Source organism: Enhydra lutris, unplaced genomic scaffold, assembly GCF_002288905.1.
Source record: "Enhydra lutris kenyoni isolate GAN:26980312 unplaced genomic scaffold, ASM228890v2 scaffoldscaffold18, whole genome shotgun sequence".
NCBI lineage: Eukaryota > Metazoa > Chordata > Mammalia > Carnivora > Mustelidae > Enhydra > Enhydra lutris.
In genome coordinates this window covers 35,357,455-35,384,515 of record NW_019154102.1, presented here as the reverse complement: position 1 = coordinate 35,384,515, position 27,061 = coordinate 35,357,455, and the positions used below count along the sequence as shown (strand labels likewise).

The window sequence follows — 27,061 nt, the reverse complement described above, 5'->3', positions numbered from 1 at the left end:
AAGGCAGAGGCTTTAACCCACTAAAAGACTGCTTTTCAAGGGGAAGGAACCTTGAGCCATTTACTTAACATATTTGAACAGAACTGTGGTTGAAAACCTGTTTTTTTGAATGAATGAAGTACATGCATTTTCACTGAAGTTTTAACAGTTAAGATTTTACCATTTTCTTTTAGATTCTCCTTCCAGAACTCCTGTCTTGGTAGGGTCTGATGAATTTGACAAATGTCTTAGTAACGATAAGTTTTCTCATGAAGAGTACAGTAATGGCGCACTTTCAATCTTGCAATACCCATATGGTAAGTGTGATGAAGCTTGCATTGAAAATGCTGAGTTTCATTTTTCCTCTTAGTTTATTTATTAATTTGAAATTAATCAGTAGAATTCAAATGAACGGTAGTCATTTGGAAGGTCAAAAATATCCTCGGAGAAATAGTATGAATGGTGGCCAAAGGTGTGAGTTCCAGAGTTAGATTTCCAGGGTTCAAATCCCAGTTTTGCCACATACTAGGCTGGGCACACCTAACTTAACTGCGTCATGGTTCCTTCATCTGTAAAGCAAGGATAGTAATCCTGATATTTACTTATTGGATTCTTATAATGTTCTAAATATTCTAAATAAGATATTATATATATTAATTAATTAATTAATTTAATTAATTAATTAATTAAATAAATATTCTAAATGAGATAATGTACGTATAATCTTAACTAGCACTGTGTCTGGCAAATAGTAAGTGTTCAGTAAGCATTAATTCTTGTGATTAGCTTTCACTTAGTTATCAGCCTGTTTAATGTAATCTGTAAAATATCAGCCTGAGTAATGAAGAAAATAGATGTTTCCTATAATGCTAAACGAAAACACTATAAAATGAGGGGATTCTAATTTTGTCCTCCAACAAGAGAAATTAGTGCAAAAGTCAAGAGTAGGTGAAATTTGACCGGAAATACATTCCAGGGTATTTAAAGTTAGGATGCATTCAGCCATGGAAGGACTTTGAATAGTTAGATATAAAAAAAAAAAAATTGTCAGTCTGCATTAGACAAAAAGACTCCTTAAGAGTTCACCTTAGATGCCAGTAATGGGAAGTTATTGTAAAATTTAAATTGACAAAAACACAAGACTCTGACCTAGAAGCAACAGTCTTTATCTGATGCTGATCCAAATACAAGATAAGAGAGAATTATGTAGTCTGTCCATGTACTACAAAATAGAAGCCAAACAGGCCACTTTCTAGGACAGCCTCCTTTTGACAGCTTGAAATGAACCAAGGAGACCGTTAGAGCAGTTTTCTTCTGAGTTTGCAAAGAATAATTTATGGTAAAATTTGTATATCACTGATGCCAAATGAGAGTAAAGCTTAAAAACCTTGAAGGAAGATTGAGTTCTGTCTAATTCTTTCTTGCATTTAAAGAACTGGATTATTAATGAGGTAACAAATAAGGTGGCCCTTAAGGTTTTTTGCTAGTCTTATTATTCAGTACAAAAAAAAAAAAAAACTATGATGCTATGGAATAAAGGAAAATATGTTTGTGTAGGAAAAAAGAAAAAGTAGGGTAATGAGGCTTTTGAAAAGTGCTAAGGAAGAGATGAAACTTTAATAAAAGGAATTAGTAATAGAAGTCACAGGAAAATAGATAATTTTTAACAACTAAAGGAGAGCTTTGCACAGTGGCAGTATCGTAGCCAATGAGGTTTATCCGAGGCGCGATTATTGCTAATTGAAAACAACTAAAGGAGACTGTATTGGTTTATTTTTTTTTTAAATAATCTTTTATTTTTTTGTTTGTTTTTTGTTTTTATGTGTATTTTTATGTTTGTTTTTGAAGATAATGGTTATTATCTACCATATTACAAGAGGGAGAGGAGCAAACGGAGCACACAGATCACAGTCCGATTCCTCGATAACCCAAATTACAGCAAGAACATTCGCAAAAAGGATCCTGTCCTCCTCTTACACTGGTGGAAAGAAATAGTTGGAACTATTCTGTTTTGTATCATAGCGACAACTTTTATTGTGCGTAGACTTTTCCATCCTCATCCTCACAGAGTAAGACATTTTTCAGAATCTATTATATTTCAGAGTGTTGGGAGAATAGTGTGGGTGGTGGGGGCTAAGGGGACATTTACTTAAGTTTCACCATGAAGTCAGTGTTACCCATCCTCTCATCTCTCCTGACTTACCACCCCCTTCACTTCTCAACCTGTTCCCATCTGGCCTTCACCCCTCCCATTTCACTTCTCATTGACAAGGGAAATGCTGTATTCTGTGTTCTTATAATACTTTTCTTTTTGTCCCTGTTATTTATTTTTTAAGTGTTATTTTATAGCTTAAGATTGTTAGCTAACTGCAGTTCAGCTTTGATAGTGATTTTTTTCCCCCACCTTATTAGCAAAGGAAGGAATCTGAAACTCAGTGCCAAACTGAAAGTAAATATGATTCTGTCAATGGAGAAGCTAAGGACAGTAGCTGGAATGACATAAAAAATTCTGGATATGTATCACGGTAAGAGTCTTGTCATATATAAAGTATGTACGTGTTTACTATAGCTTCTAGTGACAGCTGTTTGAATCAAGGAAGAAATGACCTCTTCATCATTAAGATCTTGTTTAACTTTTCCTTTAATGTGCCAATATCCAGGGAAGTAAAACATAGACTTAGCCCTGAAGTAACTTAAATTTATTCACAGTGACATGTACCCTAAGAGGTATAAAAATAGTGTTACAGAAGTTCAAAATTAAGTTCTTATTCAGATAACTTTATTATCAAAGGTGTATTGTGTACTGGGCTTAGAATGAACAGAACCAAATTATTACTGTGTTATTAGAGTATGATTAAATCTCTATTTATTACTTAATCTTCAATTATTTATTTAGTCTTTATTCTGTCTAGATAAGAAGTAGAAAAATGGGAGGAAATACACCAGTAGGTCATTTTTAAATTAGAAGAGGGAGGTGAGTCACATAAAAAGTAGGCAATTCAAATAATTTGAAGGTAAAATAAAAGTAGAGAATCTGTTAGCATTGGTCAGGCATACTGGTTTTCATGCTTTGTGGTACAGGAAGTGGAGCTGTGTTTCCCTTTTCATATTACATGGATTATTCCTACATTTTCCCTTTGTTTTTTTTGTTTTTTTTTTTTTTTAAAGATTTTATTTATTTATTTGACAGAGAGAGATCACAAGTAGACAGAGAGGCAGGCAGAGAGAGAGAGAGAGGGAAGCAGGCTCCCTGCTGAGCAGAGAGCCCGATGCGGGACTCGATCCCAGGATCCTGAGATCATGACCTGAGCCGAAGGCAGCGGCTTAACCCACTGAGCCACCCAGGCGCCCCATTTTCCCTTTGTTTTGATACATTTTCCCTTTGTTTTGGTATCATACTTAGTGCTTGGTGATATGGGGACAAGGAAGAGATACAGAACCTTACTGCTTAATATCTAGGGTAATGGTTTTATGACAGAAAAGATTGAAAATTACAGTGAAAAAATGTGTGGTACTTAGATGATGTGTAGACATAATTTATCTCAGGTGCATTCATACTGTATTACCACAAGCTGAGAATTGACTGTAATGCATTCGTTTTGGCTACAAGTTTCCCAGAGCAGAATTTACCAGGTGACTAAGAAATGGCAAAGGCTTTAGTACCCTTTCTGATAAAGATGCTGACTAATTATGTCAGTGGCCGGCAATAGCAGCAGGCAGAGAGAGGGAGAAACTAGGGACCTGACAGCTCTCATGAGGTAATCCACCACCGAAGCCATTCACGGGTCATTCGGCATTTTATTCAGCATTTACTCTGAACATCCAAGCGCAGGACATTTATTTCTGGCCTTGGGAGAAATAAAAAGACTGGGCCTGTGCCAGAGGGGCTTAAAGTCTATGAGGGAAGATAATACTGGACTAAACAAACAGCTAAGAAGAAAGCGGCAAACTAAGTGACTTAGTCACTGGTTGTAATGATTCAAGAGCATCATATATGAGGTCACATTTTCATTGAACCTTAAATTGTGAGTAAGGAAGAGTTAGGGAAAGACAGGGAGGAGTAGGTGGAGTGAATAAACTTACATCTATAAGGCTCTTGTGAGGAGAACTGGAATAATGTACTCTGCAATTGAATTCGATTTAGTTTTCCTTTTACTTTATTCAATGTGGTGAGTACAGCTGATTGTTTTTCAAATCCAGGTGGCTCTATGCTAATGCCTAATGTTTATTGAATGCCTGCTATATGGTGGGCATCATGAAGAACCTGAGCTCTGGGTTCAGTCATGAATTCAAGTCTTAACTTGGTCATCGTGAGTTGGGACCTTTGGCAAGATGATACTTTCATTTTATAGAGTCTATAATCATATATAAGATGTCTCTCTTTTCAGAAGGCGTATTCATTTTCTTTATTATAGGACAATAATGCAATTGGGCCTGCAGGAGTAGGATGTGAATTTCATGAGCTTTGTAGTTGGGGAGATGGATCTGTACCGAAGTTCCTTGATTAGCTATTTTTAGGGACACAGATTATCGTTCTTCATTCTCTGTGAAGGTAATTGGCCCACAGAGGATTGGGATCGATTGCCTCTCCTCAGCTCTGTGCTGTAACCAGCTGAGCCAACTACTAAATGAATATGAGTGTGCAAATCCTAAAGTAATAAACTTGGCCTTTTGAGAGACAGTAAAGATAATCGAATTCAACTCTCCCCCATATGGCTGGAAGAACAACTTCTAGAGAGTGCATGCGTTCATATATTTTTTCATATATTATCTGACTGAGATTTGTTAGACCTTCCACTTGACAGGTAAGGCCAAGCTCTGGAAATACAAAGAGAAGCACGAATGCATTCCTGCACTCAAGGCCCCCACAATACATAGGCAGCGGGGAGAGCGAGCTATGTACAAAGAGCTGCAAGCTATTGAGATTATGTTTAAATAGTTCAAAAAACTATGTGCAAAGTGCTATGAGAACATTGAGACAGGTCTAGGAAGGTTCCACAATGAAGGGAAAATAGAGGTTCATTAAGTACAAAGAAATAGGCCATCTCAGTAGAGCATCTCAGAAGCAAAAGCCCCAAAGCTGGGAGAGAGCCTGGTGCAATCACCTGGAATCTGGAGCATCGAGTGAAGAAGTCAGGCGCGGAAGGGAGACGAGGCTACAATGTGTGTGTCAGCCTGTAAGTCACAGATGCGGAGTTAGCTTCTGTCTGAATTCCTCTGGTGGTGAGCACACTGACTCATGAAGCCACCCAGCTGACTTCACACAGCTTTGGTTCCTAGAAAGATTTCTGGCAAAAAAAAAAAAAAAAAAAATACTTAATAGGATTGATTACATTTTTTCTATAAAATTTATAGAGACTGACATAAAATTAGGCTGTGCTTTTTCTTTCTTTTTTTTTTTTTAAGATTTATTTATTTATTTATTTGAGAAAGAGTGTGCACGCAACAGATGGCAGTGAGGAGTGGGGGGACAGACAGAGGGAGAGAGAGAGAGAGAGGGAGTCCTCAACTAGGTTCCCCACTGAATGCAAAGCCTGACATGAGCTTGATCCCAGGACCCTGAGATCAGCACCTGAGCCGAAGCCAGGAGCAGGATGCTTAACTGACTGAGCCATCCAGATGCCCCTAAGCTGTGTTTTTCTAATTGAGTGCAGAATGCGACAGAAGGCACAAGTTTAGAGAATGAAGAGTAGAATGTTTTGGTAGGTGATGGAAAGTGCTGGACTGGTTAGAACAGTAGTACAGTTGCTATAAAAACAAGTGATTAATAAGCAATTCCCAATAAACAGTAGCTTTTTTATTTTTTATAAATTTCCTAGAAAGAAGTTAGAATGGGTTTGCTTCATTTATTTAAACAGAAGAACAAAGAATGCTAGTAGTCGAATTTAAACTACAATCTATTAAAATAAGTTTTATGAGGCTTACTGAGTCTATGTACTCTTTATATATCTATCATAAAGTAAGATTGAACTATTACCTTATGAAATTTCCTTTTTTTTTTTCTTTTTAAGCTATCTAACAGATTTTGAACCAGTTCAGTGTATGGGTCGTGGTGGATTTGGAGTCGTCTTTGAAGCCAGAAACAAAGTAGATGACTGCAATTATGCTATCAAGAGAATCCGCCTCCCCAACAGGTAAGGGAGGGTGTTGTTAGTGGGCTTGGAACTTGCGCCATATTGCTCATCTCATAGGCAATATGTCCCTCTTGCTATAGTCTGTACATCCTATAAAAAACATCGTTTCTGACCTTCTGAACCTTAGCTTCTAAGCGCCACCAGGTGACCAGCCGTCGAAAAGGGGTGATGTATTTAGATTGCTTTACCTCGACTTAAAAAAATATGCCCTTGTTTTTGATTCTTAAACACTCAGGACTTTTCCGAAGTGGATTATGATGACTCTCATATTTACTATGTAGCACCATTTAAAAATAACCCATGTATTGTGGAAAATAGGGAAAAGTATTAAAAATCATCTGTGTCTTCTCTTCCTAGTAATGCTCACTCTTACCATTTTTGGGTATTTCCTTTTATTTTTTTCTGATCATAAATTTACCTAGTTAGTAGCATAGTTAACAATACAGTACAGCTTAATCTGTTGCTTCCTTTATTGTATCCTTGGCAATTTCCATGCCAATGATAGGCTAAGAGTATACATGCTAAAATAAACTGAAAGTATTTTATGGCTGGATGATAGTCCAGTTGATATATGGGAAATATTTTGTTTAACTCTTTCTTATTGTTAAATATTTGGGTTTCAAATTTGTTGCAGTTAAAAACAACTTTGTAGTGTCCATCTTTTATATAAATTTTTGACCACATCTGTTTTCATAGGATAGATTCCTAGAAGTAGCATTTCTAACTCAGAACAGTTTCATGCTTAAGATGATGAGCTTTGAGTAATGCATTCTCCATCTATTTTAGAAAGCTCCTATTGATTTTTTAAAAAGATTTCTTATTTTTTCATTTGAGAGAGAGTGAGGGAGAGAGAGCAAGAGCAGGGAGAAGGGGCAGAGGGAGAGGGAGAAGCATACTCCCCACTAAGCAGGGAACCTGATATGGGGCTCAATCTCAGGACCCTGATCATGACCTGAGCCGAAGGCAAATGCTTAACTGACTGAGCCACCCAGGCGCCCGTAAGTTCCTATTGATTCTTGATTAAATGTGCACTGATTGCTTTGTTGTCTTTGTAACTGGTAGTTAATCAGTCTGTCAGACAGGGACACAAGACTGGGAGGATTTTATGTACTAATTCTTTCCCTTGGTATATAATTTTTGAGTACTTTAAGTATTCATATATGCAGGCACCACGTAGGATATGAAATTAAGCAAAGCTTTTGCTTCCAAGAACGAATGACTCTTTGAGGCTTTTGGATATATATGCAAATAACTGCAGTGCAACAATGGTTGTGACCTGGGGGCTTAGGATATTAAATAGCTTCTCTTGAAAAAGTGCAGATGTAACTGAAATTGAAGAAGGCACGCTTTTTGGAGGTAGTGACATTTGTGCTAGGTATTCAAGAGTAGGCTGTCACTCGCTCGACAGAGTGTAGCAGAGGGATGGCACTACACAAAATGACCTGACAAAGGCTCAAGGAAAAGCACTTGAAGGGGATATAGAGAAGAGTTAGTGGGATCCCTAGAAATGTGAGATTAGATCCACTAGAAAAACTATCAAAGCAGAAAATCAGATCTGGGTGCTTTTCTAACTAGACTTCATTGCCTGTGATATTCAGTATTTGAGGCTTGCTTTGAACAAATAAACATGCTAATACAGGTTTTTTGGATGGCAATATGCACCAGTTACATATGTACCAAGTATGGTCATTCTCCATCCTCCTGAGCTGTCCTCCTGAGCTCTCTTTTCTGAATAGTTCACTTATACCTATTCATCCGCCTATTGAATTGACAAACATTAAGTGGTCTTTATATCTTTAATGGTCTGTAGTCGTTCATTTTTAGTCATCCAGGAAAGTTTTTTTTGAATGAGGCAATGTGTTCATAGCACTTATTTCTAAAAGAAGAAAAAAAAATCCTAAAATACAAGTTTTTAAAACTTACTGTATGGCTTTTTAGAATTGTGCCACTAGGGCTAAGTCATCTGTTTCTAGTTTTAGATTCAAGAGAGAATTTTATTTTCTTATTTCTCACCAAAAATATGATTACTTTTTCCAGTAAGAGTGACCTTCGGTGTTGTCTTTATCTCTGTATTTCAGGGAGTTGGCTCGGGAAAAGGTAATGCGGGAAGTTAAAGCCTTAGCCAAGCTTGACCATCCAGGGATTGTTAGGTATTTCAATGCTTGGTTGGAAGCCCCACCAGAACAGTGGCAAGAAAAAATGGATGAAATTTGGCTGAAAGATGAAAGGTAACTTGGTTAGACATAGACTTAAAGTCTAGTACTTTTTTTTAAGCTAGTTTTTTTTGCTTATGTGAACAAAATATCATCTCTATAACTAGAGATGAGTTTTGCTTATTTGTTTTAAGAAAAAAATGTTGTTCTCTGTCATGTTTTGGAACATTCTAGAGCCACTTGTTAATTGAAAAGTTTACTTAAAATAAAGAAAAGTTTATATTTTAGACTATGAATTTTAAAAATTATTTGTAGATAGGGCTGTATGAATTGTAAATTGCTAAGGGATTTACAGTGACTTTTCTCTTTAAGAGGTTCTGCCTGCTTTTGTCACCATTTTTTTATTTTCAATTTTCAGTTTCTCAGTAGTTAACAGTTTACAACTCCTTTAAAACTAATTTAAAAGTTAATTAATTTAAAGTTAACTAATTTAAAAGTTAATTTAAAGTTAACTAATTTTAAAAAATTTAAATTAATTAAACTAATTTAAAGCAAACAATCTTGAAACACTGCATCAAAAACTAATGATATATTTTATGGTGACTACCTTGACACAATTAAAAAAAAAACTAGTTTAAAGCTATTTGCAGTTAAAAATACTTAAACTTGGGCCACCTAAAGATAATGCCTGTATTAAGTATGCTCTGCTATAGGAAGGAAGGCTCTTTTAAAAATGAGTAAATGAGAACAGAGAGGAAGCAGGCTGCATATAGGCTGTTTACCAAATAATTGACGGTAAAATTCCTGCCTAAAATACTGAACACAGCCCTAGACCCACATGTAGTAACTTGTCCAGATGACATTTACAGACACAGTCAGTAGCCAAACCACGGAAGATCCAAGTGAGGTGGCCCCATGGCCCTGGTCACTACTGCCCTAATTCAGACAAGGGCTTCGGAACTGTGGCCCCTGAAGAGTCCTGTCCTTGGCTGTCTCTCAGGGCTTTGTCTTTTGCATAAAGGCTCTGGCTGCTCTGGCATGACAGTCCCACGTAACTGTTTCAAGTCTAAAATTAAGCTTTCCAGTTGAAGTTTTCCAGAAGCAATGAAAGGCATATAATGTTCTTTGTCTCCCATAGTATGTTTTTTATTTCTTCTGTGTGTTGTATGTCATTTGGTACTGGCTTTCTTATAGATAAAGCTTTTGGAATAAAGATTGTGGTTCAGATCATTTAATCAGCACATATGCCCTCTCTTCCCTTTGTGTCTGTCCCACCTTCAGCACAGACTGGCCACTCAGCTCTCCTAGTCCAATGGATGCCCCATCAGTTAAGATACGCCAAATGGATCCTTTCTCTACAAAGGAGCATATTGAAATCATAGCTCCTTCTTCACAAAGGAGGTCTTTTTCAGTAGGGATTTCCTGTGGCCAGATGAGTTCTTCCGAGAGCCAGTTCTCTCCGCTGGAATTTTTAGGAACGGACCACGGGGATAGCAGTGAGTCCGCGGACGCCGCGTGCAACCTCCGGGACAGCTGCCTTACAGACTGCGACGCGGGAGATGGTACTCTGGACGGCCATGACGAGGGTCACTCCTTCGAACTGTGTCCTTCTGGAACTTCTCCTTATGAAAGGTCAAGGGAGAGAACATCCTCTTCTATAGTATTTGAAGATTCTGGCTGTGATAACGCGTCCAGTAAAGAAGAGCTCAGAACGAAGCGACTGCATCTGGGCAACCACTGCACTAATAAACTAACTGCCCTCCAGCCTTCCAGTAGCCAGTCTTCTTCTGAACCTACGTTCTCAGTTTCTCCTCCCAGACCCACCACTTTAAGTTTAGATCTCACTAAAAACACCGCGGAAAAACTCCAGCCCAGTTCCCCGAAGGTGTATCTTTACATTCAGATGCAGCTCTGCAGAAAGGAAAACCTCAAAGACTGGCTGAACAGCCGGTGCACCCTAGAGGAGAGGGAGAGGAGCGTGTGTCTGCTCATCTTCCTGCAGATCGCGGAGGCCGTGGAGTTTCTGCACAGTAAAGGGCTCATGCACAGGGACCTCAAGGTCTGTACTCATGGAACATCACCCGAGGGGTTCGGTCTGACCCTCTGTGATTGAGAGCAGTACTTTTGGTAGTTGTCAGATTTTAACCGAAGGGCCCTGAAGAGCAAAGGAGAGGAAGGGTATCAGAGAGGGGAGCAGAGGCCCGGGGAAGTGGCCCGAGGAACCTGCTGCAGAAGGAAGTCTCGTGGTTTGAAAACTTGAGGCAGAACATGTCTTCTCTCCTGTGATGGGTTCATGTTCATTTTATAAGTATTCCCCGTCCTCCAGCTAAAAAAGTCAAAGCCACCATGAGCAGCAGATAGACTCTGTTTTTCCTAGGGCTTTGGGTAACCCTGATGTAAGTTCCCAAGGGCCCCAAGGTAGCGTGGTGAAGGGGACCCAAGTGGAAGCAGACACATAGTTTCCTTCAGTAGCCGGCTCTGAACTGGGGCAAATCGCCAGGCTTTTTGCTCCTATTCTTGAACTATTTAGGCCCTGGGGAAGGGCATGCGAAGCTGGATGGAGAAAGAAAGCAAATAGCCAGGTTACTGTTTGCAGCTCTAAAGCCTTTGATTCTGTTTTCAGTATATACAATATTGAATATTGTGGCAATGTGATGCTAAATTATATAAGATTCTTACTAAAATACTCAATATTTCCTGGGTATGTGTTTCTGAAACAATTGTGTGGAACTCTGACTTGACTAATTTCTGCCGTATTTCGTATGCTCATAGTGATCATCAGTAAATGTACAGTGAATATATAAGTACTTTTCTGACGGAAGTAGCTTAAATTATTGAAGTATTTTCAGTTTTGTTTCATGTAACCAAAAACTTTTGTTTCAGGCACCAAAGTAGCTACTTGGACATTGTTTTCTCATATCAGCTGTACATCTTCTAATCCTTGCGTTTGGAATAAGGGGGACAAGAATTAGAATTAGTTCCTATTTTCCAGAGTAATTGTTATTGAATTATTACATAATCACTGTGCTTCCGTGATTTTGATGTGGGCCTAAACTGACTGACAGGTATTATTCTGCACTGAAGGAAAGGTTCAGAGATGATTTCTTTTGGTTGGAAAAGAGAAAACAACTAACTTCCAGAAAGCCAGATACTAGCATGAGAGGGTGCTAGCTATATGACTATAGTAAACATTTATCATTTGGTGAGAACCTATTAACTGATTTACACATTCATTTTGCACTTAGCCCTTACTATACATACAAAATGCCAAGTTGGAAGACAATGTAATTATGTTTTCACTGATAATGAGTATCCTTCTGCTGATTTTATCATGTTAGTGAGCTATTAGTGAATACTTGTCAAATGCTACAACATTGTCTATACAGATTTTTTTCTGTGTTTGTCTCTGTATCAAAAAAATTCTAGGAAGAAAATTAATTTTCCCCTAGTTTTTCTAGAAACCAGAAAGTTTGATTCCTTTTTAAAGATACATTATTTTTAACAATTTCTAGGATATCAGAAAAATTACCTCCAAGATTTCTGTTCCCAGTTTGAATAGCTCTGCATTCTCTTCGCTCTGACCCAAGTCTCTGAGCTCCATGTTAAACCTTATGGCCCTCCCCCTTTTGTACCTTGTTCAGTCGTTGTCATTGGCGCTCTCCAGCCTCTGATTCTCCAGACTTCCTTCCAGTCTCTCCCCTTCACTCTAGCTGGGCTTCACGCTGGGCCTTTCACAGTTCCTTAAGTACGTTGAGTCCTCATAGAGCCTGGTATTTCTTATTTAAATTCTCATCACACTTGTATTATTTACCCTTCAGTTCTGTGTTTCTGTGTTTATTTTGTTCCCCTGTTACATTCCTGTCAAAATGCCTGACATAGTCTATATACCCATATCATTTTATTTGAATAATCTTTTGCTTGCAGCCCAAAGGAAGTTTATTGGTCCATATAACTCATCTGTCCAGGATCCTTTATCTAGGATCAATTGATGTAGATGGAAGCTGTCCCCTGCCCCATCACTGTCTCTTGTTTCCATTTTCAGGCATGCTCTCCCTTCACTGGCCTAGGATAGCTGCCAGCAATTCTCAGGGCTACACATTATAAGTCTCTAGAGGTGGTTGGGTAGATAGGTATGGAGAGAAAAGGGTATGGGAAAAAAGTATCTCTCTCCCCCAGTATCAATCAGAAGTCCTGGGTTTCCTTCTAACTGCTAAGCCAAGGACATATACCCACCTCTAAATCAGTCTCCTGGCCAGGGGATGGAATCGTGCTGATGGACTTCTCTAACCTCTGGATGTAACCTCGGGATAACGTCCAGCTGAAGCATGAGGCTGCTGCACAGTTGGGGAAAAGGGAGTTCTCAAAGTCAAGTCAGGGTATTTCTGGTGGAAGCACAAGGGGGTAGATGCTGGAGAACCCCCCATACCCCAAAAAATCTATTATGGTGTTTAGTAACTAACAACTGACACCAGAAGGTAGGGGAGAGGAGGGAATGTGAAATTTAAGGCATCGCAGTCTTGTGTTTTCTCTCACATAAGATCATCTATGGGAGAGCAGGAGATTATTACTATAGATTTTGGTTATATGCAATAACTTAATTGCTTCAAAGCCAGCACTGTAGAATCGTATTTTGGAGTTCAGGAATAAAATGGTTTTTGTCTGGCAGTATTTGAAGCCAGATGAAATTCCGTTTCATGAGCTGAATGGCTCTCTTTTTCTTTATTTTAAGGGCTCTGAATTGTGGTTATGTTAGCCACAGTTAGAGTAGGTGCTGAAGGAAAGATGATCTATTTCATGCAGGGAGGTTTGAGGGCCCATGAGAAATCTGGCTGGATATGTCATATAAACAGTTACATATGAGAGTGTAGAACTCAGGACATACAGGTATAAAAAGCATACAGGTATAAAAGAGGCAGCACAAGGTTGTAGTGAGGAGCTCTTATTCCCCTTGGTAACCTACTTCCCACCCTCAGACACAAACAAAAGGCCAGTTTGTTTCATTCATTCATCAAATAGAAGTGATGAGCTACCGTAGGGCAAGGACTTCACTGAATGCTGGTTCTGTGGCAGTGAACCAGAAGTCTTTTTCTTCTGGAGCCAGACCACTTGGGTTTGAATCCTGCTCTACCACTTGCTAGGTGGATACCCTTAGGCACTTAACTTCTCTGGGCCTCAGTTTTCACAGCTGTAAAATAAGGGTCTAAGAGACTAATAGGGTTGTAAGTATTACATAAATTAATGGTAGTAAACTGCTTAAAACAGCTCGTGGCACATGACCAGTGCTCTGTATGCATTTACTATTATTACTACTATTATATCATGGCTTCGGTTATAAACATAAAAAGCTTGCCAAAGGAGAGTATAAAGAATACTGAGATTGAGGACTGGGCCCTAGAGAATGTGAATCTGTAAGAGTTTAAATAGATGTTCAATAAATGTGCATTTCCTCTGCTACCCTTCCCTTTTCCTTACTCTAACAATACTTACTCAGCATTGAAGGCTTGCTTTTATTTTCTAATTAGTCTGTTTAATGCTTGAGAACATCTGGTTTCTTGTATTTCTCTTCTGTAGTTATTTCAATTATTCTCTTCACTTTCTCTCCTTCTCCATGCACACCTATCATGCTTTTGTCTGTCTTACTTTTTTCCAGCCTTCCAATATATTCTTTACAGTGGACAATGTGGTCAAGGTTGGAGACTTTGGATTAGTGACCGAAATGGACCAGGACGAGGAAGAGCAGATGGTTCTGACCCCGATGCCAGCATATGCCAGACACACAGGACAAGTGGGAACCAAGCTGTATATGAGCCCAGAGCAGGCAAGTTTTTTCTTTTCCTTCTGAATTAACAATGGATCTTCGGTTAGCATGGCTCCAAGCTAGATGTGCCTCGTAAATCTCCATCTACATCCACATTTTTCTTAAAATACCCAGTAAGATAAAATCTGAAAATTATGAAAACTGGTAGTAGGGTTCACAGGTAGCACAGCTAGGGTGCAATTTCTAGATCCTGAACTGGGGATGGATTAAGAAAAACACAGTGCATAAAACATGCACTCACCCCTGAACCAGAATCTGACAGCAACCCGAATTTAGAAAAAGACTTTGAATGCCTCTCTCCCAAATTTAATACCAATTCTTCTTGTGTAAACTATGTAGAAAAGAGCCAGCTAGAGCCAGAGGTCCTGTACTGAGCTGCTCATTCCAATAGTCACAAGCAACTTCTAGAATGTACCATGGCAGGAAATAGAGGTAGATGGGCTGGGATATGTTGCCTTGTGGGGATGCTTAGTCTCCAAAGGAAAAGTGCTGTGAACAGGACAGAGCCTGGAAGAGTGGTGGGAGCAGGGCATCCTGGGAGCATCAGAGAAGCATGCCCAGCCCAGCTAATGATGCTCACAAGCTTATGTATGTTTCTATATTAGCGGTTCTCAAACTTTTTGGTCTCCATACCTGTTTATACTTGTAAACATGATTGGGAACCCAAGAGTTTTTCATATGGGATTTCATCTATTACTATTTGCTGTAGGGGCACCTGGGTGACTCTGTGGGTTAAAGCCTCTGCCTTTGGCTCAGGCCATGATCCCAGGGTCCTGGGATCGAACCCCACATTGGGCTCTCTGCTCAGTGGGGAGCCTGCTTCCTCCTCTCTCTCTGCCTGCCTCTCTGCCTACTTGTGATCTCTATCTGTCAAATAAATAAATAAAATCTTTTAAAAAAATTTGCTGTATTAGAGGATAAAATTGAGAATTTCATAAAAATTTTATTAAAAATAATATTAAACCTATTATATCTTAAAGGTATTTTTATGAAAAATATTCTGCAATATAAAAACAAATTAGCAAGAAGAGTGACATTTGTTTACATTTTTTTTTAAAGATTTTATTTATTTATTTGACAGAGAGATCACAAGCAGGCAGAGAGGCAGGAAGAGAGAGAGAAGGGGAAGCAGGCTCCCCGCCAAGCAGAGAGCCCAATGTGGGACTTGATCCCAGAACCCTGAGATCATGACCTGAGCTGAAGGCAGTGGCTTAACCCACTGAGCCACACAGGCGCCCACATTTGTTTATATTTTTATAAATCTCTTTAATATCTCACTTAAAAGAGCTAGATTCTCTGGGAGCCTAGGTGGTTCAGTCGGTTAAGCATCTACCTCTGATCTCAGCTCTGGTGTTGATCTCAGGGTCATGAGTTCAGGCCCCTCATTGGGCTCCACACTGGGCATGGAGCCTACTTAAAACAAGAGCAACAAAAAGAGCTAGATTCTCATATCAGCTTTTACATTTAATCTGTTGGTGTGTTATTTTGGCTAAAGTAAATGAAGAAAAGCTGACCTCACACAGACAGATAGTTGGAAAGGGAGGAATATTTAATAGCATCTTCAGGTAATTTGGGTTGTCTTTGATAGTGCATCAAAACTCAGTAAGTGATAGTTTCTTAAAAGTTATTTGCCCAGGGAGCCTGGGTGGCTCAGTCAGTTAAGCATCTGCCTGCTTTCAGCTCAGGTCATGATCCTGGGGTCTTGGGATCAAGCCCCACATCTGGCTCCCTGCTTAGCAAGGAGTCTGCTTTTCCCTCTGCCTGCCACCCCCCGCCCTCACTTCTGCTCTCTTTCTCCGTCAAATAAATAAATAAATAAATAAATAAATAAAAGCTTTAAAAAAAAAGGTTATTTGCCCTGTGGAATCCAAAACACTATCACTGTATTCTGTTACTTTAACATCCTTTGGTCTTTTTTGCATTGTGAATGGATCTCTCACCCTTGCACAATTTTGTAACATCGTGCATCGGTAACTTGGGAACTATTGGTTCCCTAAGTTACGCAACTTTTCCAAAAGTTGTCATGATTCATTATACGGTATTTAAAAAAAAAAAAAGTCACTTTGATTAATATCACCACCAATCTCACCAGAAAGGGTTTAGGTATTAAGAAGTGGTCAGGTTCCCCATGACTTTTCCAAAATTCTGATTTCATGTCAAAGCTCAATTTTTATCATTGGCTACAAATACTGTTCAGTTTTCCTTGAAATGCCATTCTCACTTTGTTCACCTTTAAGAAAATGTCTGCAAAGTATCCAAGTCAGAATAACCATAGTTCATCACCAATTGTTGCTTCAAGTCAAAATGGTGAACAAATGAGAAAAGTGACTGATTTAAATTGTAATTCCAACAATTGCACAGTTGCTTTGTTTTGAGACAAGCACTGTGCTTGGATATGGAGCAGAAGAAATGCTTTATGAACACCTGCCATTTTGTCATGCAGAATATTATAAAGATGTGTATCTAAGGGTCGAGATGTAATCAGATTAAGGATTTTTACTGCTTCAGCAAAGACATTTTTTTTTTAAAGATTTTATTTATTTATTTGACAGAGAGAAATCACAAGTAGGCAGAGAGACAGGCAGAGAGAGAGGAGGAAGCAGGCTCCCTGCCAAGCAGAAAGCCCGATGTGGGGCTCGAACCCAGGACCTGGGATCATGACCCGAGCCGAAGGCAGCGGCTTAACCCACTGAGCCACCCAGGCGCCCCCAGCAAAGACATTTTGAGTGAAACTGTCTTTTTTGTTGTTAACAGTGAGTATATAGCGTTGAAGCACCCTTACTAGTACTACAGCTTGGTGTTGCTGCCTTGCTTCCCGCTAAGGTTCCAGCAGTGCCCATGTTAGCACACAGAAAGGATAAATCCTGCCTTGGTATTATTATGCAATAGCCTTGACCCTGCAGACCTCCCGAAAAGTTGTTGGGATCCTCAGGAATCTGTAGACCAAACTTTGGGAATCTATGGGTTAGATTATCTTTGGAAGGTTCTATCACAGACCAGTCATAGGAATTGCCTTTGAAAAGAAGGATTTTATTTTACTGTTATACAGTATCCTTTTGTACTCTTTGAGTTTTTACATTATCCAAGTGTTTATTCTTTCTGTTTAATATTTTATTTTTTTAATTAAAAAATTTTAGATGCACTTACCAGATTTGTGAGACTCAAAACATGATGTTTATGAGAGCACATTTTCAAAATGGAAAGTTCTGTTTACAAATGTGTTCTTTGAGAAATAGGGTTTGTAGTGGAAATTTCAAAATTAATAATAAATGGATATTGTTCATATATCAAGAGTCTTTACATGCAAAATGAGGTTCTTTTGTGATAGATTTACTTTTAAAATACAAAAATAAAAAGAATATAAAGAACCCCATAGTTAGACATCTTGAATTGCAAAGCTAAAAGACAAATGATGTAAGTATTGAGGTAGGAAAAGGTTTTTTAGCTTTTTCCTATAGCACTCAGCGCTAGAAGACAATAAAGCCACATGTGTAATTTTGAAGAAAAAATTCCTGCATGAATCTTGTATCTGGCCACAAAGCTACTCATGTCTGAAGAAATCAAGCATTATTAAATAGATAAGAGTTAAAAAGAATCTTTTAAGTAAAAAAAAGCAGGTTCAGGAATACTGTGCATGGTATGCAAACTTTTGTGTAAAAGAGGGAAAGATAAATGTGTATTTTGCTTATGTTTATATAAAGCAACTCTGGAAGGATGTGCAAGTAACATGGTTTTGTGTATTGGGGAAGTAGCTGGTGGGGGTGGGAACTGGGCATTTGAGGCACAGGTGGGAAGGAAAAATATATGCTGCTTTGTGAACCATGTGAATGTGTTACCTATTGAAAGTGAGTATAAGGGGCAGTTGGGTGGCTCAGTCAGTTGGGCATCTGCCTTCGGCTCAGGTCATGATCCCAGGGTCCTGGGGTTGAGCCCCTCATCGGGCTCCCTGCTCAGTGGAGAGCCTGGTTCTCCCTCTCCCTCTGCCTGCTTCTCTGCCTACCTGTGCTCTCTCTATCTATCTCTCTGTCAAATAAATAAATAAAATCTTTTAAAAAAGAAAGAACTGATACCAGTGGAACGATAAAGTCACATGATGGTAGATTTTAAGTCCTAAGTCAAAAAAGATATCCTCTGTAGCAAATCTACTTAAAGGGAAAAACCACAAGTAAATTTAGAAGTTAGCAAGGATACATGTAGCAGAGATTTCAATTTATGAGACTGTTATTAAACATAGTTGACCATTCACGACCAAAGGTATCCAGACTGGCTTAAGGAGGAAAAGAAAGCTGTTGGCCCCGTAACTGAATCATCCCGGTCAAATGGTGTGACCAGGACTTGGTGAAAGGAGAAATTAAAACTGTATGAAATGTGAAAATACTATAAATACATGTTTCTGTGCATAGGAAAAAAGATCAGAAGGAAGAACCAGAAAATGTCAGCAGCCACTGCTTCTGTGTAGGAGGCTTTGAAAGATATTTTGGACTTTTCTGTATTTTCCAGTTTTTCTACATAGGCACAGATCAGAATTAACACTAATATGCTTTTAATAGTATGATTTTATTTTTTCCTAATTATTCAAGAGGCTGGAAGTACACCTTCACACTTTTAAGTATTATGAAAATGGGAATGACTAAATAAAAGGCCTCCTGTCTGGGTGCTTAAGAAAGCAGGGTAGATGGAGAGCTCCTCCCCCCACTCACCCACCTCACCCACCTACATCCCACCCCCAAACACCCTTTGAGATAGGTGACTCTCCCTCCACTCCCTGTCAGGATCTTTCCCAGTGTACTGTTTATTCTTTTTACAGCATTTTTCACTCTCTGAAAATGCCTCTCTAAATATATAAGCTATCAGAAGAGACAGGTAGCTTTTCTCTTGTCTTACTTTATCCCCAGCACCTGCAGTGGCGCTAGAATTCAGCAGGTGTGCAGAAACATTTAGTGGATGAGTGAATGGGAATGTCAGTGAAAACAGAAACACTAGATGGTCTTGGCTACCCCCCACACTGCGGTGCTGACTGTACCACGGGCTCGCAGCTGATGTGTGCGCACACATGTGCACACACGTGGGTGTGTGTTTGTTGGAGGAAAGGGCTGCCATCTGAGAAAGGAAGAGATCCATGATAAGTGATAACTGTTGTTGAAGATACTAGAAATCAAGGATAGCTGGAGAAATTTTGCCGTTGGCACAGTAGTGAAAATATGGTAGTTAAAAACGGACAGCCACAATTCTCTTAATAATTTCCTTGTTAGTCTATATTCTTCCCCATTCTTAAATATAGAAATTGTCACTTTATAAAGTGTCCCTTTAGAAGTCTCTCAGAATCCTTTAGATGAATTATCTTACCCAAGCTTCAAAAGCTGTACTAAGACATTGTTTTAAAATATATTTTATCAAAGCTCTTAATTTTCTTATCCTTTTAGGAGAAAGTGAACAGAGACCAGCTACTTTTTTTTTGTTGTAATTACCAAGAAATACAGTTCATTCTAGTATTACACAGTGATAAAGCAATCAATTTAAACTTTCAAAAGGTATACTATATTCTACCCCCCTATGAGATTTTACACTTAATTCCTTTTTTTTTTTTTTTTTTTTTTTTTTTTTTTTTTTTAAAAACCACTTTTTTTGTATTTATGAAGCTACATTTGTTTTTTAAATGTACTTAATAATACTTCTTTGCTCTCGGGGCGCCTGGGTGGCTCAGTGTGTTAAGCCTCTGCCTTCGGCTCAGGTCATGATCTCAGGGTCCTGGGATGGAGTCCCGCATTGCATCACCTGGCTTTCTGCTCAGCAGGGAGCCTGCTTCCCCCACCTCCTCTCTGCCTCCCTCTCTGCCTACTTGTGATCTCTCTCTGTCAAATAAATAAATAAAATCTTTTAAAATAAAATACTTCTTCTCACTATATATAATCTATTCTCTATGTAGGGAATATAGGAATGTGTAAGGAAAAAAATAAAAATCCCTTACTTAAAAACATCTCTAAAGCATTACCAGTCATCATTATTTCCTTCTAGTATATGTATACACATCTTACAACATGTGTTTACACATACCTTATTTCGGAAAACAAAATTGGGATCCTAGTCCAGAAAACTTTGGATAAAATATTAAAATCAAGCCTTTCCTACATTATATCATGTTTTTAGAGAATAGTTTTTGGTGTGCAGTATTCTCTCTTTTGAGGAATGTATTCAACATTTGATTTGGACATTTTTAGTTACTTATAAACTTTGCCCTTAAGAGTATCACCTAAATAACTCTCCCTATGTACTAATCTCTATCCCCTTTTCCACTACCTTTGGGCAGATGAGATTAAATAGGACTATTAAATGGAAGTCAGCGTTTATTGCCAAGTTGCTTTTCATGAAGGTGTGTTAGTTTAGATTTTCCAAATACTGTATAAGGGTGTGCTTTTCACCGTACCTCTGTAAGCTCTGTCTTTGAGCATACTTCCTTAGAATATTTCTCAAACCCCAAGGACAAGAGGTAAGGAAAGGAGGGGAAGGTCATGCCGTTGATGTGGTCATTGAAACTTTGGATCTGATACTCTGTGCACACAGAGGTGGGCTGGCTGGCAGAAGGAGCCAGGGAGACGGGTGTCAACTACCCTTTAGACAGGAGGTGGTGGAGGTAGGTGGTGGAGGAGGACTTGGAGTCCCCCCATTAAGAAATGCCTCTTTGGAGTGGTTTCAAAGTGACGCCCTTCTCTAACGTTTGCCAAATATGAAGTTCTGTGCCTAGGGTAATTTTCACAAATAAAAGAGTTCTTCTAAGTCCCAGGAGGTCACTTTTAATTTGAATGAGGCTTTGTTTAATAGAGTAGTTGGGCTGTAATTCTTCTGTTCATTTTAACAAGTAAGTTTTTATTGAGGGCCTTCTCTATACTTAGCCCAGTGCGGGATGATGGGAACACAAAAGAGGCAGTTCCTTCCCTCCAGGACTTTATAATCTGGTTGTGAACAATAAGAAATAGACACATGTAAAATACAACTAAGAATGCAAAGTAGTCCATAATTAAGTGTGTTAATGAGGGCTAACCGCAGTTGATGAGTGGTTTGGAGTAATGAAGATTTTCTCATAAAAATGGGTGAGGTCTAAGATGATTAGAAATGAGAGATCTGCTTTAGATAGTGTTGGCTTTGAAAATCTTCACCTCCGGGGCAGTGGAGCCGCTTTTACTGGCTCCCACAAACTTTTTTAGCATTGCAAGGCTCCAGGTTTCTGCGGGGCCTATTTTACTGATGCATATCTCTGAGCAGTACCTGGGCTTTCCTTCTGTAATGCTGAGTAGTTTAATTACTCTTGGTGTAGTGAGTTAAAGAAAAGAGGCTGCAGAGATCATTAACTCTTTGCTAACGTTTTTTTACCTGAACAGTTACATCTAAACCCAGGAAGTGACTAGGTCAAACTTTGGGTTTCACTAATGCAGTGTTACCATATTTGTATGATCTCTCTTAATTTTTTTCTAATATTTCCTCTTTGTGTGGTATTTCAGATTCATGGAAACAACTACTCTCATAAAGTGGACATCTTTTCTTTAGGCCTCATTCTGTTTGAATTGCTGTACCCATTCGGCACTCAGATGGAGAGAGTCAGGGTAAGTTCCATCCCCCCATTCAAAACAGGTAGAAAAAGAAAATATTCTTAAATTTACAAAAGAAAGCATTTTAAAAGAAGAGTTAGTCATTCTTAATACCAGCAGAGTAGTTCACTGCAAGTGGAAGAGTTCATGTGAGCATTATAGGGAGGGTTTGTAGACTGTTAGCTTCCATTTCAAGCTCAGTCTTCAAAAATTACTTGTTCCTTGTTGTCACTTCATACAATATCCTGCACTCGGTAAATTTGTAATAAGTGCAAAGCGAGGGGAACCTCAGGGTAATGGAGCTGGAGAGGAAGTGACATGGTGGTCATTGGTCAGAAAAGAATTTTCTAGAAGGCAAGTGATCATACACTCATACACTTAAAAACTGACAAACTAAACATAATTAGTTGGGGTTTTTTTCTCTCAAAATAAACCATGACCATGGCTTTTGAGGAAGACTCCTGAAAGTCTTCTTTTAAAAGGAGGTCAGTCACATTTTCCCCATTGTTCATAGGTGGTCACTCTCAACATTTCTAACCATTGTCCCAGGTATATACCTCCAATATTTTCAAAGTTTATGCCCTTATCACCATTTCTGTATCAATTTTACTTCTTATCTGTTGACTCCTGTCCATAGCAGAAGAGGATGTAGTTTTCATATAGAACCGAAGGGCTCATATGTTCTAACCAAAGGGATCTACCAGGTGCTCCGTCCAATAAATGGGGAAAAAAAGAAGAAAATTTTAAAACCAGAATGACTAAATATCAGAATATTCTAAAAGCTTCTAGAAGGATATGAAACGGGTCCAATATATGTAAAGAATCAGAATCATACAGCATCAAAATTTATGTAGCTACAAGTGCATCAAAGAACCCTATCAAGAAAATAAAAATACAACATACAGAATGGGAAAAAGCATTCGTGAACCACATACCTGATAAAGCCTAGTAATCCAGAACATAAAAAGAACTATTATGACTCAACAAAAAGACAAACAACCCAATTAAAAAATGATCAAAGGACTTGACTAGACATTTCTCCAAAGAAGATAAACAAATGGCCAGTAAGCACAACATCATTATTCATTAGGGAAATACAAATCAAAACCACAATGAGATGCTACTTCACAGCGTTTAGGACAGCTGTAACGAAACAAAACAGAAAAGAAGTGGTGTTGGCAAGGACATAGAAAATTGGAAGCCCCATACATTGCCAGTATGAATGTAAAATGGTACAGCTGCTATGGAAGCAGTCCAACTATTACTTAGAAAATCAAACATAGAGGGACCCCTGGGTGGCTCAGTCAGTTAAGCATCTGCCTTCAACTCACGCCATGATCTCAGGGCCCTGGGATCAAGCTCCGCATTGGGTTCCCTGCCCAGCGTGGAGTCTGATTCTCCCTCTGCCTCTGCCCCTGCCTGAAACTCATGCTGTTGAAGAGCTGGTGCCTCATTCTTTGACATGAGATCTTTGGAACTGTTTTGTTTTCCCTTCTGGAAGCTCTTAGGTCTCTCCCTTTATCAGTGCCATTATTATATTTAGTCCTTTCATTGGTCTCCCCCCTCCCCATTTATTGTACTTAAACAGATAGGTCCCTTCAGGTAGAAGATGTGACTCTCAGTTCTAATAAATTTCTTGTGTTAGTTTTTGATAAATTCTTCTCCACTTTTTCTGTTTTATTTTTCTGGAACCCTGACTTAATCCTATAAATGCCTAATTAAATGATTGACCGTTATATGTTAGTCAGAAGAACATGTAAGTCTTGATCTTAGGATCATGAGTTTGAGTTCCATGTTGGGCAGAGAGATTATTAAAAAAAAGAGAGAGAGAGAGAGAAAGAGGAAGAAAGCATATATTCTTTCATATACAATACAAAGAGGCTAGATACTAATAGAAAAAATTACTCACTTAAGGGCACAAATTGTATACTCATGAATAAGTTATTTTTTTTTACACAAATCAGTCCATTCTCAGTTAAAATCCAGGCATCAGTATAATATGTACAATTCAAGCATAAGTATATCTGAATTGTTTTCTGGATTTTGATGATTTGGTGGCATGTAGATCTGTGCTCAGGAAACACTGTGTGTAGATTATGAGGTCAGGAAAAGCTGTTGATAAGTTTTCCATCTGTTTAATATTCAACCTTTCTTCTTCATCATTCCATTAGAGTATCAAAAAATACTTTTAAATAAATGGATCCACATACCAAAACATTTAAAAGTAACACTTTTCTTTCTTTGTAGATCTTAACTGATGTAAGAAATCTCAAATTTCCACCACTATTTACTCAGAAATATCCTCGTGAGGTTTGTATGATTCTAATCTTTTATTTTCTTGAGAATCAAATTTAGAACTTCAAGGATTCTTAGCAGTTAATTCATCAGTTTCCCATTTTACAGATGAGGAAGCCAGAGGTGTAGGGAGGAGAGGGACCTGATCCCAAGAGCACGCAACTTGCTAAAATCACAGATGGGAACCCGGGCCCAGGGTCCTCGGCGGGGTCCTTGTCCGGGTGCTCTGTGGTCCCATCTGGGTGATGTGTAGGTTGTAGTATCTTTTTGCTTCAGTAGGTTGAACTCCTAGCACATTCAGGGGAATCGAGCCGCTGCTGTGGCTTTGCCACTGATTTCTCTATTTTAGTGAATTTGGGAAGGATCTTAAAAACGGGCTTCTTTCTTTACAAAGGAGGGGTTTTCACTACTGTCCATTGACTGGAGTTAAAGTGCTCAGAATGACACAGTAAAATGGCTCAGAAGAGTAACTTGAACTGGTCTTGATGGCAAAAATTGTGTATAATGAGCCTTTGAAGTTTGTTTTTGTTACTTTTGTCATTTTTATTCCATAATATATTTGGTCCACAAACACATCATTTTATAATTTACACATAAATCCATCTTGAATTTTCTTAAATAATTAAATTGAAGTAAGTTAGACTGCCTGTTAATTATCAAGTTGGGAACAGTCTAAATTTATCTTTCAGGATTATAAGTATAATAAAGGATTGCATTAGAAAAATGAACTTTATAGGGGCTCTTGGTTGGCTCAGTCAGTAGAGTGAGCAACTCTTGATCTCAGGGTTGTGAGTTTAAGCCCTCATTGGGTGTGGAGCCTACTTAAAAGAAAATAAAATATTTTTTTAAAAAAGTACTTTATAATACAGAGGTACACTAAGCTAAGATGAAATATGTTTTACTAAAAATTACTTTGTTACATATTTTGCAAAACTGATGACTCAGTTTCCAGGGAGGCTTATAAGAATATATGTTACATTAAGAAGGGCTCAAAAAAAAAAAAAAAAAAAATCAAGGAAAGAGGTTAAGTACTGATCTCTGGTATGATTATTTTTAATTAAAATTTTTATTGAGATAATTGTACATTCACATGATTATAGATTTGTTTTAAGTTATATAACACAGTTATAAGATGGAATTATTTTTAAAGTCAGATTATGTCTGTGTTAAAAGGACATGATTTAAGACCGTTATATGTTAGAAAAAACAACCAATTACCACAAAATGGTCTATGTTTATTTGGAGCAGGGGTTGACAAACTATGTCCCACAGGCCAAATGCAGCCTGTTGTCTAATTATATAATAAAGTTTCATTGGGGCACAGCCGTACCCATTTGTTTACTTATTTTCTATGGCTGCTTTTGTACTTTAATGGCAAAGTTGAGAAGCTGCATCAGAAACTGGCCCACAAACTTAACACATTTAGAGAAAAACTGTTCTGACTCCTGATTTAGCGGACTATTTCATGGTCTAAACCTGGCCTTTCATTTCAAAACGCTTATTATATTTCAGTATGTGATGGTTCAAGACATGCTGTCTCCATCCCCCATGGAACGGCCGGAAGCTACCACCATCATTGAAAATGCTGTATTTGAAGACTTGGAGCTTCCAGGAAAAACAGTACTCAGACAGAGGTCTCGCTCCATGAGTTCATCAGGAACAAAACATTCAAGACAGTCCAGCAGCTCCTAGAGCCCTTTGCCAAGCAATTAGCCTTAACTTACGCTCACACCCCTAGCAGGTGACACAGAATACTGTCCGGGGAATGTGGCTCTCCAAAATTGTGAACTTGAAAATTTTGTTCTTTGCTCAATTTTATTTTGGACTGCTTTTTCTAAGTCATATTTAAACTGGATTTGGGGGCATGACCTAATTTGAGCCAACTTTGAACTGCTGAACTCCAAGGGAGGGCTATCCGTAAATCATATGTGGTCCTTTTTCTGCAATGGTCTCTTGAAACTGGCTGGCCAAGCTTGATAGCCCTGACCTTTGCCTGGGGAGGTAGAAACAATCCCTGAAACAAAAAAGAGAATTAAAAGGGAAATATTTTTATAGCACAGAAGAAAGTTCCTACATGTGGTAACTACGTTGTTCTAGAAATACGCTTTCTAGAGGCAAGATGATGATTTTGAAATCATCTTTTTGAAATCATGATTTTGAAACTAATTTCCAAAAAAGCTGACTCCATTTTTGTCCTGGTGTGTAAAGGAAGAAAGAATCCGCACTATTTTGGAGGACGAGTAGCACAAATTGTATAATGGTTTGTGTCCATAGCTAGTTTTATAGTGATATCTGCAGCATTAAATAGCTTTATTCCTTAGATGGTTCTAGGGAGAATTGAAGACGTTTTTTGTACTTTTAAAGGGAAAATGAAGCTTTTTGTGTAAATTGGCCAAAAGTTCTGGTTTGGGGAAGTAAAAAGCCGTAATAAGACATGAATCATATATTACAACTAACTTCTTCAATTATGAACTTTTTAAACCTAATGAAATCTTAAATGTTTATGTGTAATCCTGTAGGTAGTTACTTTCCCAAAACTGATCATAGATAACAGTTTCATCCTCTAACTTGCTAACATGTTTTTATTTTTCACTGTAAATATGTTTATTTTTTATTTATAAAAATTCTGAACTCAATCCATTTGGGTTGGTGGTGTACAGAGCACACTTAAGTGCATTAAGTATTGTGACTTCTTTCAAGTCTAAATGATTTAATAAAACTTTAAAAAAATATTTATAGTTGATGCTTATTTGGGGGAATTAGCCCCAAGTGGTAGTTTTTCAAATTTACAAAATGGGATCACGGGTCTCAGAAGGGTCATAACCCTACTTTCAAGAAAACTTTTCCTCACCTATTCCAAGCAGATGTGTCTTCTCTGTTCTTTCCCAAAGACTTTTTCAAAAGTCACTGGACTCATAACCAGGAGATGTTTGCTTGGTGCCTACTCTATGCCCCGAATTGGGGACAGAAAGAGGACCCCGCCCCGAAGGGAGACCTTGCAGAGACCAGGGCTGGGACAATGCCAGCCGTGCTGACATCACAGCATGTCTGGCACATCCCCGTGGAGGCATGTGGCCTGATGGGCCGGCAAGGCACTCA

General features: G+C 38.5%; 1 protein-coding gene across 1 annotated transcript in view; it reads left to right on the top strand.

The window, feature by feature from the left end:
- The window catches only part of LOC111148064 (eukaryotic translation initiation factor 2 alpha kinase 3), a 68,512-nt gene extending 41,824 nt beyond the window's left edge, over positions 1–26,688 (top strand). The window contains exons 8-17 of the mRNA XM_022504438.1: positions 174–296; positions 1,828–2,048; positions 2,392–2,504; positions 5,991–6,113; positions 8,192–8,341; positions 9,548–10,325; positions 13,917–14,084; positions 21,581–21,682; positions 23,915–23,977; positions 25,475–26,688. Of these exons, the coding sequence (XP_022360146.1) occupies positions 174–296; positions 1,828–2,048; positions 2,392–2,504; positions 5,991–6,113; positions 8,192–8,341; positions 9,548–10,325; positions 13,917–14,084; positions 21,581–21,682; positions 23,915–23,977; positions 25,475–25,654 (2,021 nt within the window). The 3' untranslated portion in view covers positions 25,655–26,688. The remainder of the gene's footprint in view (positions 1–173; positions 297–1,827; positions 2,049–2,391; positions 2,505–5,990; positions 6,114–8,191; positions 8,342–9,547; positions 10,326–13,916; positions 14,085–21,580; positions 21,683–23,914; positions 23,978–25,474) is intronic.
- Positions 26,689–27,061: the final 373 nt, after the last annotated feature.